The sequence below is a fragment of the Spea bombifrons genome, chromosome 5 (assembly GCF_027358695.1).
Source record: "Spea bombifrons isolate aSpeBom1 chromosome 5, aSpeBom1.2.pri, whole genome shotgun sequence".
NCBI lineage: Eukaryota > Metazoa > Chordata > Amphibia > Anura > Pelobatidae > Spea > Spea bombifrons.
The window spans coordinates 6,930,622-6,943,145 of NC_071091.1; the positions used below are offsets into that span (position 1 = coordinate 6,930,622).

General features: G+C 39.5%; 1 protein-coding gene across 3 annotated transcripts in view; it reads right to left on the reverse strand.

Moving 5' to 3' along the window:
- CNPY1 (canopy FGF signaling regulator 1) overlaps positions 1-12,524 on the reverse strand; it is a 46,288-nt gene that overhangs the window by 27,622 nt on the left and 6,142 nt on the right. The window contains exons 1-2 of one of the 3 annotated variants that reach the window (XM_053466668.1): positions 9,263-9,281; positions 7,535-7,637 (exon numbers count right to left, since the gene is read on the reverse strand). In XM_053466668.1, the coding sequence (XP_053322643.1) occupies positions 7,535-7,628 (94 nt within the window). In that variant the 5' untranslated portion in view covers positions 7,629-7,637; positions 9,263-9,281. Of the gene's footprint in view, positions 1-7,534; positions 7,638-9,059; positions 9,235-9,262; positions 9,282-12,524 lie in introns of those variants that run through there. The other 2 variants (XM_053466666.1, XM_053466667.1) reach the window with 2 other exon arrangements.

The window sequence follows — 12,524 nt, forward strand, 5'->3', positions numbered from 1 at the left end:
CTAAGGTTACTTTTGGATGAAATTAAAATTGACACGTTTATTCTTTTGTTTGCGCAAGAGACCCTAAACCTATGGGGAGATCCAAAGAGAATCCCGTAATTCAGTCTACAATATAGGCTCTCATTTAATAATAGGCAGAAATGGCAGCCATAAAATATATTCACTTGTGATCCTAACAGCGGAAAAGTATTTTCTTTTCACCTTCCGGTACAAGTATTGATAGCTAGAAAACATTTTTTCCAATTATTATATTGGTATTTTTTTTCTTAGCCGGTGTACGTATTCTGGCTGTTATGGTTTTCATACTTCCATTGGAAAGATGTCACCATGTCCCCAAGATATAGACAACCTGTACAGTGCTTTACATAAATTATGTGGTCAGCTGTTACTGGGAAATAATAGTATTTACACAGAAAAGGCTGTCAAGGCAATGGGAAGATATGACAAGCTTACTGAGCTATAGCATTTGACAACGACATAAATAAGACAACTAGACAATACTCAGCGCCAGGTGTCGGCTGCCACATACTTAAAGAAACACTGTGTTTATCGCCGAGACACACAGAGATACAGAGGGTCCAGCACAAAGATTGTTGTTGGAAAAAGCCGCATGTTTAAAGATGCAGTTCCACTTAGACAAAGAAGAAAAGAATGCCTTTATTTTCTTTGGCATCAATCTATTTGGTGTTTTTTTTTTTTTTTGCGTCTCACATGAGTAATAAATGTTCTCGATAATTCATAATTAAGGCGAAATTTTTACACGATTAATTATTTTGGGGAAAGTTTTGCAGATTTAACAACACTAGGATTGAGGTTTCTAATTCTGACTTTACTTATAAAAGAGCAGCAAATTCAGATACAAATTTCCTCATAGAAAAAAATTGATATAGTTTACAGGGAGATCGTCACAAAACCATGAGTTTACTTGTGAGAAAAAGACATTTCGACGGACCTATCCATGAATTATGAAGGGTAAACCCTGTGGAATTTAGAAAGCCATTGTTGGGTCCTCTTAAATGCATATTTGAATCAGGGTGACTAATGGGTTAATTGACTCCTGTCTCCCCCGGAACTGCATTAATGAAGCGGAGTTTTGTGGATGTTTGCAGCCTTCCTACCAATCATGTTGTTCTCTGGACAACAATACCATGAAAAGAAGACCAACCTTTGGATTGCTCTTGAAATAAGTTTACTCTTTAACTGGTCATTAGCAGCATTCATGCAGCAATACTCAGCTATATTATAAATAAAGAACAGGCTCAGTGATGTAGTCTTAACATGAATGTACCAAAATCCAGATGAGTGTCATTGATCCTGGGCAGGTATGCGAGAACCCAAACAAAAAACAGGTCCGACTGCTATGACACACTTAATAATGGATGGACCCACAATTGGATAGAAGCATAATATCTACAGAATGTGTCTGTGCTAACAGCGGGGCAAAGGGTGCTGAAACACCAGGGGCAAGCTCTAGAGGTCGGTGATACCAAAATAGTATCCTTAATAAGAAAGACAAGAAGACAGGGAAAGGGAGTCCACGTATGGAGATATTCAGACGTAGGTTCTTTAATTCAGCAGCGTTTAATACTGAGAAAGCGTACGAGGAGGATTCAGGGTGTCTATGAGCAAGATGATGGTCTGCGTGTACTGCTTTTAACAGATGCTTTCAGATTGCCCAGCGTCTCCCGCACTCGGCGACCAACGTGACAATCTGCTTCATTCTAGTCCAGTGAAATCATAATTAAGAAACGATGGAAGACGTTATGAGTCAAGAGCCTTTCAGGACATAATGGAACCCGTCGTTCCACCGCAATGCCAAATCCATTAGCCACAATTCCATGGAATCTGTTATTATATCATAGAACCTTAGGCTTTTTCGCACTATACTTTTAGGTCTTTCTTTGTTTATCAGTTCATTTCTCGTGTAACGAGCCACCTCCTTGATTTTATGTTATACATTTCTGGTGATAAACACTGGTTTAAAAAGTTATAGGCTTGTTTTTTTTGCTATTTACAGTTCCCTTTCATAAGATGTTACCTATGCTTTAGAAAAACATCTTCAATAACGTTTATAACAATACATTTGGCACAACCCAGTTTAGTTGCCTATATCCTCCATCGGACTCCTGCATTCTAATCACACCAGATGGTACTTTTTCTGATGTGGCTTTCTCGAATAAGGCAGGTAGAGCTCCTCAAAGGGTCTGAGATGAATTGCTACAAGTGTCAGATGAGGAAATTCTAAAATGCCTTTAAAACACAATGGAACCACGATGAAAATACCTTAAAGACCCCGTCGTTGAAGCAGTTGGTATTCCAATAGCCTATGGCAATGAACGGTGACAGGACGGTTATTTCGTAGCTAAGAGATTTAAAGATGAATGGATGGAAACACTGATGGTGGGTTACTTGCTAAACAGAAGGATCTAGATTAAAACAATGGCTCCCCGGTGGAAATTGATTTCATCAAGAATGTGACAGGCTGATTATTTTATTTTGACGCTGGGGGTGGATAGCGAAGGGGCAAAGAAAGAGCTGTTCAGTGAAACCCACAGTGTCTAAAAGCTATTTTAATTATGCATTTCTCACATTGCGATAGGGATTGTATTTACGGCCGCAAGAGCATCTCAAGTTGAAATGGAGAAATGGGAACGAATTCAAACTTTGATACACTTGTGACAAGGATTTTTAACAACTCACTGCCAGGACACGAGGGTTCCAACCCCCCCCCCAATAAAAGCAGGTATATATTTTTCAGCTTGTAGAAACTCCTCATGCCCGCTGCCGATGGTACAGTTATAACCAGCTCCTTCTCTGTTCCAATGCCAGACACAAAGGAGGTATGGCAGGCTTCCAAATTGACAGGTGGCGAGAGGGGGAAACCAAACCAAAATCCTTTTATCCACCTGAAAAGAGAGCACGGTTACGCTAAGAAGAAAAAAAATATATATCTAATTCAAATAAGGGCATATGATCACAGCGGGATTTTAGGTGGATTTTAAGTTTCCTTGTTCAATTTAAATGGTGATGAAAATGAAGACGTTACGTTGAAAACGGCTCTTTATCGTATTAGTATATTATTGTATATCATAGTATTTTTTATATATTCATTCTTACAGAAACCCCTTATGATGATATGTTGATTACCGGTAAAGCCATGTGACAGATATGCCTGGTGTATGCAAGCTGATGACTTTTTAAATAAAATCAACCATCTTCTCAGGTTACGTTCCACTAAGTACATCGACGAGCTTAGAGGGACAGATAAGAATGACATGCCGTATATACTGTATAAGGCTTCTTATCCCCTGGTGCCTCGATCTTGGATTATTTAAAAGATTCTTCCTGAGACATATCGGGGAAGATAACGGAAAGGTGGGAAAGAGACAGTGTGCTCTGCCGCGGAGTGATCGGAGGAGGCGAAAAATAGACGAGCAGGGACATTTCCATAGTCGGATTCTGACAGAGCTATGTGAGGGGGTGAAACGTTAAATGAACATGTCACAACACCCTAAATGAAGCATCTCTGGAAGGGAGAAACCTAAAGTAAATAAAAATGCTTCTCGTTTGGCTGAGGACTGCCTGCATTATTCTCACAGTGATCGCGTGTGTCAGTCAGCATTAGAACATTTGGTTAATAATTCCTTACAGATGACAGCGTATTACAGCAGTGAGGGCACAAAATGTGCCAATGCTGCAACTTTTTACAGTTTCTCACGTCTAACTGCATATATGATTACCTGGATGGCAAAAAAAAAGGAAAGCGTTGGCCTTAAAGACCAGGAGGCATAATTTAAATGCCCAGTAGTTTCAGGTAAAATCCAATAGATTGTAAGCTCACTAGAACAGGGTCTTCTTCTTGGCAACCAAGCAAAGGAGCAACAGTAAGTAAAATACAAGCCATGGCTACTTGCTTTTATCCAACCCAAATTCATTAACGTGGTATCCGGGGGTAAAAAGCTGGAGAGGTATTCTGCCCAGTTAACCATCCATTCAAAAATAAATTCACCAAAGATTGGTCTATAAGCTGATTCCAGATCATCTTTATTTATTTTTTCCCAATTAAAAGGTTTTTTTCAGCCTGTGTACCAGTTATTAAACTTTTAAACCTTAAGAAATCTAAACCTTTCATGCGCGGAAAGTGCTCCCATTCAGATTGGCTAAGTGTGTTTTACATAGATCACCGTGGAGAATGGATATTTAGGAAGGACAGCTATATATATTATAAAATAGCAGCCAAGATTAAAAAAAAAACACAATGCGTCCCATAACATAGCAACACAGTGACTTAAGTTGGACAAAAAGGACAGAAATCCATCAAGTTCAACTTCGCTGTTGATCCAAAAGGCAGCAAAAACCTGAGATTGAAGCCAATCTTAATTGTGTCTCAAAAAGGGGTACAAATTCTTCTGACTCTGGAATAGCCTCTGATATCTCACTGGGTCAAGATAGGTAGCAATCTATGAATCTGATGAATAACCATATATTCTGGAGTTTATATCCACTCCTGTAGAACATTGGGATACACTCAACGAGCAAACACTCTGAGCTCCTAGAAAAGTGGGCCATCGTGGGAGGAAAAAAGGGACAGAGGGGTTTGGCTCCCAGAAGGTGACTGAAAAGCGAGACATAAAACACACTACACTAGATTTACTGCCGATACCGTCTCGCATAATCAAGCATTCCCTTGGTTCCCATAGTAACTGCCCCAAAAAGGAAGGCCTTTTCTTAGTGGTCAAAGTAGCAAAACGGATTAAAAACTACCTGGAACTTGTATTTTTTATCTTCTCATACGTGTAACTATTCTGTAAATATTCATTAACTAGTTACGAAAAGTAATAGGCTATTTAAAGCTGAGATTTGTAGCAAAATGGAGACAGATCCAGCGTATCTAATTAATATCCCCTACAATCAGCAGTAGGCAGACATAACCCAATGGGGAGGAAAAATTACGCAGATCCTGAGAGTGGGAAATTAATATCATGGTGTACGCATAAGGCGGGCTTCTAATGTATGAATTTTGTTTACTATAACCAGCAAATCATATTCCATAGGTTTATTTGTCATGCTAAATTGTAAAATAGGATCTGGGGACAAAGCCACTTAGCTTGCTTCTACCTGGCAGTATTCTGACAAGCTCGGTTTTCATTAACCCGATTTACCTGTTTTTCTGCATGGTTGGCTTTTAATTCATTTAACATTCGCGTAGTTTTACATTTTACTTCCTGCCCTTCCCCTATTCGTATCTAGGATCGAACACCTAAAGTTCTCGTACTTTCTGCCGTTATCAGTGCTGCCGCATCAGCCATTTGTTTCCCAGGACACACACACATTATATATATATATTATATAGCACATGTCACGATCAGCACTCCGATTTCTTATAGTAATGTCTGTTTTAGCATTTAACATTTTTTTAATCTTATACCCCTTTTCTCTGGTACGGCGAGCACATAAAGCCAGACGCCGGATTTAATGAGCATGGGAGTGACAGATGTAACCATGTTGAGGCACGGCCTGGAACATCAGGTTTGTTATGTTGCAAACTTACCGTTTGGAATGTTCCCGGTATTGGAAATCTTAATAATTGTGGGGGTGTAATTTCTTGCACTATTGTTCGTAATATATGTTGCTTGCTTTCCCAACAACACATAGTTCCCCCACCCAATGCCAAGGAAATCCGCTGTAACGTTTAATACAATCAAAGGCTTGATTGACTGAAGCGCTCATTAGGTTGTAAAATGGTTTCACGTAACTTATGCATTCGGAAACCTGCATAATGAATGAGCGGTGACATCTGGAGGTAGGAGGAGGAATGGGGAGGGATAAGTCGCTACCTTCACATTACAGAGAGATGAATCACGTATCCTGTAACTCCATTGCACCCCAAGACAAAATTTACAATGGGCCAACTCTTTGACCGATATACCGACTCAGTAACATCACCGGTGTTTTCTGTTGGCTGGTTTTACTTGGCTGAGCTGTCTGGTAACTTTATTCAATAATTGCTGCTTGCAAAGCCTTCTGAAAAGCAAGCCCTCTGCAAGGCCTGAACACTACAGGTCAATGAGGGTCCAGGTAACGTGTAGCTTGAAGCTCAATACAAAAAAGGCATTCAACAAACAGAGAGAATATATTTGAAAAGAGGAGAAATGTTACAACAGGAGGTCTTGGTCTAATACTAGAGGGTCAGAGGCTTAGATGTATCATAAGGAAGCTTTACTTTACTGGGGTAAGGAGAAGGGTCTTCAAAAGGTGTTTGAAGTTAATACAGCAAGAGAAGTTATATATAAGGAGTCCCTTTTTATCTCATTTTTTCCCCCAATAGGCTTCCTTTATCTGCAGACCTGGAGGCGGCCATTGTTGTCGGCCATGTGATATTTTGGGTAACTCAAATACCACACTGAGCTGATGCTTTATGGCAATGATAATGAAGTCTGTTCTTCCATAGGCTTACACCAGCCAGAGTGTCCTGCTTTGCAATTAAGATTCAGCCATTCTATTTTTTCTCACAGACATGATGATAAGGAGTTGGGTGTTTGTCTAGTAGATCGGGGCTCAGATAACAGAGTGAGAACTCATACAAATGGCTGAAAAAATATCTTGCAAAAACTTGAAGCGTTACATACAAACAGCATTCAGCGACGGCAAATAACCTCAGAGAAAATAACGACAAAAAAGTCTAAAACAGAGCAAAAATGCAAAAGTAGCAGCATAACAATTTTGTTTTCATTTCCAAATAATTCTATTATTCCTATTCTACAACTGCTGGACAGTTCCTTAATTCGGACATAGTTTATGTTCGTAGCACTGGCCTAAGCACACCTCAGTTTGCTGATAACTGGCTGGAAGCTGCAATGGGTTCCAGCCATCCTGTTTTAAGTCAGACAGTCCTGCTTTTTGGGCACTATCCTCTGAAGTCTCCCCACTGTTGTGGGCAACAGTGAATCCGGGCCGCTAAAAGGATGACAGATGACACGACTAGCCCGCTGAGCTGCAGAAACTATTGAGGGGCTTTCATATCACAACCTACCGAGGTGGAGTGCCGTAACACGATGCACCCGGCCGATCTGCTTTAAAGGTTTTTTAATCCTGCTCCAACCTTGTCTTTTACCACAACTCCAACAAACGTGCCCCACTTTAGGCACCTGAAATGTTGTTGAGCTCCTCTGGAGTAGGGCCAATTCGGCACCTTTAAACTTGAATAACCTGAGTTAGGACTATTCTTAAACCAGCACGACGTGTAGCAAATATGGCACCCAGTTATAGAAGAAATAGAAGACACAGGTGCCAGGTGTGTCCGTAAAGCATGTAGGCCTCTAACACTATGAATCATGTTAAGTTACCCAGCACTAAGATGTAGAGAAAGTGAACCAACAACCAAACGGTTATGATTTATGGAAAATTCTTTGGCAGACTTGCAATTCTACTCTTTAAAATAAGGTCTATATGATAAGCGGGTTTAAGAATAAACACACCAGATTTACAACACATAATTGGGGGGATTATATTAGAGAAGTAATAGATTACTGACCTCCGCAGTATAATATAGGATCCCTCTTTCCTTCTACGTGATTACTTAGGAAGGCAGCTATTAGAATTCCAATGTGAATGCAAAGCGGTACCATGTTTTAACCCTAAAAAAAAACAAACAAAAAAACAGTTAAAACCAAACGGGTTAAAATGAAATCTGTTTTTTTTTGGTATAATCTTTACTAAGAGGTTTTCTAAATATCATATCTTAATGTCTCGCAGAGTAAACGTTCCAAAACAAGAGTCAAAGCAAATAACGTTGATCTGTGTTCCAATACTGTGATGCCCTCATCTGAACCCGTTGAAGGATGGGGCAAATTCTAGATTAAAGGGACAGTTTAATGCATTTGACAGCTGAGAGGTCCCTTTACATTTGTAAGATGCCCCCCTTGCAAATGCCCTTAATCTTTTTTCTGTGCAGGATATGTATTTTGGCCAAACATCTGTTGACGTGGTATATATTTACCACCAGTCACCTCCAGCCCTGGCCTGGCGCATGTTGCCAGGTGGGGAGTCTAAGGAAATCCTACATGCGCATGCACAGAGAGTGTTCCCATTGATTTCTATCAGAGCGCTTTCCTGTCACTGATTGGCTGCTAAGGCCACGGAAATGGTGGAGAGCTGCAGCTCTGCTGCTAAAGTTTCTTCCTGAGGTAATTGATTTACTTTTTAAAAAATGTTAAAAAACTTAAAATGTTAGAACTTTAATATGCATTATTCTTTGGAATAAAGGATATAAAACTGTCCTTTTAACAATAAGCAGCTTAGGCACTCAGATACCGTAAATTGGTAACTTTTATTACTTAAAAATAGCTTTTACCCAAAGTACCGCTAGATCAAGCTAGGTATCCTGCATCCAGCAATAAGAAACTTTAATAAATACATTTCCTATCAAATTAAAGAACATACCGGCATTAAACATTCCTTTGTCTGTCCAATTATACCACTTTGTACACGCATATCACAGTGTGAAAACCGCTATAAAGAACAAACTCGAATGTACTGGTAGAAATGTATTCCTACCTACAACATCAAATTACTCTTCCATGAACATTAAAAAAGCAGTCCAGAACCATTCGGCCCCATCTAGACTGCTGCAAATACTCAAACCTTAACCAGTCCTGGGCCTCATCTCAGATTCAGCAGCCATAATGGATATCCGATGGATTTATTTAAATTCCCTCACTCTATAAATTCCTACCACTTCTTCTGGAAGGCTATTCCACATGTTTACTACCCCCTCAGTACAGAAAATCTATGATAACGAGCATTAAACTTTTAACTCAACTTAAAAAGTAGCTAGGTTAGCTAGGTTTTCATTTACTGAATGCATGGCTATAAAGTTTGTAAACTATGGTTACGCTGTAGAAAAAAAGCCTGTTACGAGGTATCTTTAAATATAGTTTTAACACTGAAAGTAGCCAAAGGGTTAATGATCTGGTAAGCCAGCTTTCTGAGCTCCGCGCTTCCTGGTTATACTCGCTGAAATGTAATACGGAGTTAAGTGCGATGAAGGACAGGCTTACCTGCGCCTCGTTGAAATGCAGCCAGGAAACAAGAGCTAACTTTGTTAGGGTCCCTTTAACCGAAGAAGCTAAATCCAGCTATTGAGTCCGAGCAGGTTATGAGATTTTCTACGAACCCGACGGTAATTTATAGTTTTTCACTGAAAAAAATACAATAATTACAGGTGTTTCCACCGGCTTATTAATGATTCACGTGGTGTTACCCTGTTCTGCCACGATACTGACAAAAACTCTCATTTACTTGACTGACAGACGGAAACACCAATGAAAAACCAGGAAGCTGAGCCGCCTCCGGCCGGCAGATCATTCATTATCTCTGTGAGAACATCCCACCTGGAATCCCAGGGCAAGAACCTTGAAATCCAATCCTACAGCGTAGAACAAATATGTGTGTCTCAATACACTAGCTGCTCTGTTAATAACTCAGCTGTGACATGTTACATGTATGCATTTGTGATCTTTGATGAAAAAAGACAAAAAATACATGTGTAAAAATTGACAATTTAGCCTCAATTAATTTTACAGGTAATAAATAAAGGTGCCGACACAGAGGTTGGGGGGGGTTCACTCAAACTCATACTCGCCATCATGGCAGATACGGGATTATTTACTGTAATGTAAGGAAATTTTACTTTGCGGAGAGGGTGGTAGATAAGTGGAACAGCCTCCCATCGCTGACTATCTTTCTCTCTGCAAAAATGGATCCCTGCATAATGCATAGTTCAATCAGTGAGATTACTTTCATGAAATCCCCGTGATTTAAATATGTTTTATTCATGGCCATCCAAGCTGTTCTTGGAATGGAATTTTGCTGGGGTTAGTCCATCATAATTCAATGTGAAGTAAAGGTGGGGGGTGCAACGTCTCCTGTAAACTGTCCCTTTAACGAATAAACCTCCCAGACTGGGGGGGGAGGGGTAGTTTTGGACCAGGAACTAATTTGTTATACATGTTTTGTCCCACATACCAGGGATTTTGGCAAAACTAGTCCAAAACTTTACAATTGGATAAAGTTCCGTTAGGGCTGAGAAGTTCCAAGAGATGTCAGTAATTGGCGAATGCAAAAAATTATACAGCTGGGTCCAAAAATCAGTAGGCAGAACACAGACATAATGTTCCTAGACTGTCTGCCAAAGCAAAACAGATCGTGTTTTATACCGACGAATCCCTCGGAACAGACTCGAAATCTCTAAGGGGATGTAAAAGAAATCCGAGCTTTAACAAAATAAAAACAGAGAGATATCAACAACTGTGGTTTTGACATAAATGTATCAATTAGATACTAATCAATGTATCCAATAAAGAAGGAAGACATTAAGAGATACTTACAGCTCACGTGATCTTAAAATAAATGTACTGACATTGTAAAATATTAATATTATTTTCGTCAGCGGAGTTAAAGTTGAGTCAGGCCGTAATATCTCATTCACCTCTTTGCTTCGAGATAAATCATGTAACCTGCTCTTGGAACTAATAGAATAAAAAACAACGTACAGACACAATGAGACTATTTTACTTTACGTGTTAAAAAGAGCAGGCGCAGATCAGAAGCTGGATAGCCACAGAACTAAAAGAGGTAGGGAGAGAGAATGAGAGAACAAGGAAAAAAAACATTTAATTAATAATAAAATAAAAAAATCAGAGCTCCCTCTGTTTTCATTCGTTTCATTGGAGCTCCTGCCTCAATTTTAGACATTCGCATGAATTAAACAAAACACCGAATGCACACGCCTAGTATTCAATGCATTTTACCGCCAACAAATCGGGGCAGGCGTTATTACTATTTAGTGTTTTATATAGCGCCATCATGTTCCGTAGCGCTGTATAACGAGTATACTTTAGTTATTGGAGTTAGAACATGAGACTTCTGTCTCAACCTCCAAACTCCAACATACATTAGAAAACACAGTTTTGGGGGACGTTTAGTATTCTGGGGTTAGTTATTCTAGAGGCAGCTCTCCTGTGAGAAACTACAATGATAGAAGATCCAATAAAGGTAATTAATCTACATGTGAACATTTGAATACTATATGGGGTAATGCACTATAAATGCAGTAATGAAAACATCCATCAAATGTGCTCCGTATACAATACTCAAAACATCAGGTATTCACAGTGATCCTGGGATTAGCACTAATTATTAAAACTGTAATCTTAGATTATTCAAACCAAATTAAAGATGAGAAGACTCCAAATCTTCATATCAAAATAACATTTAAAATCGTTTACATGGAAAAGATCATTTCTATTTATCACAAAAAAATAATAATCCTCGAATACATTCAGAAAATTCAGACGAGGATTATCATTGACCGCAGATAATTCTACAGAGAGATGAAAGACACAAAACACTGTTTAAAATACTGCCAACAGAAGGATTATAGAATCTAAATAATGCTAGTAATTGCCTAACTTCCAGTAAGTGAGACCAAACAGATGTTTTTAACCAAAAAAATAATGTATATCTTTGTAAAGTATATTCGGCGCACCATTGCAATATTTGGGGTGTCTAATGTGCAGAATCCCAGCTATGTTAATTGAAATTGGGAATGCAATGTATATAGACTGTAATGAAGATCCCTTGTGTCATAATATATGCAATGCAAACATCTAAATCCCTCGTTTAAGCACTTGGAACGCTGCTATCCCAAGTCCAAGTTCAACCAAAGCTGAAATCCAATACTATTATGAGACTTGGGATTTAGTACAATTTACACCACCGGTTACATCAGAGCCCCCTTATTTTGAACAAAAAGTTTGCTCCTAAAATGCTACAGCTGTTGCTTATCTATAGCACCTTATGAAATAAACTTTTCCTTAACCCAAAACAAAGTCAGATTGGCCCAAAAAATATGTATATTCTCTATCACCATTAACAACACGACTATCTCTCCTACTAACCAGGCCCGATGCCTTGGGGTCATCCTTGACTCTAACTTTTCCTTCATCCCTCACATTTAGTCTCTCGCCAGATCTTGCCGCTTGCACCTAAAAAACATCTCTCGTATCCGCCCATTCCTCACCCAAGAATCCACAACAACTCTGGTTCATTCACTTTTCTTTTGCCGTCTTGACTACTGCAACACTCTTCTGGTTGGCATTCCACTGTCTCGACTCTCTCCTCTACAGTCTGTCCTAAATGTTGCTGCTAGGCTTATCTTCCTTGCACGTCGCTCCTCTTCTGCTTCCCCACTCTGTGAAACCCTCCACTGGCTCCCAATTACCTTTAGAATTAAATTTTAAATCCTTGTACTAACATATAAGGACCCACCATAACACCCCCCCCCCATAACACAGCTCCTCCATACATTTCTGCCCTCATAAGCAAATACTCTCCTACTCGGTCCCTACGTTCTTCCCATGAGCTAAGGCTCTCCTCCTCACTTATCACCTCTTCCTTTTCCCGTCCACAAGATTTCACAAGGGCTGCCCCATATCTCTGGAATCTACTAAAACCGAACCTTC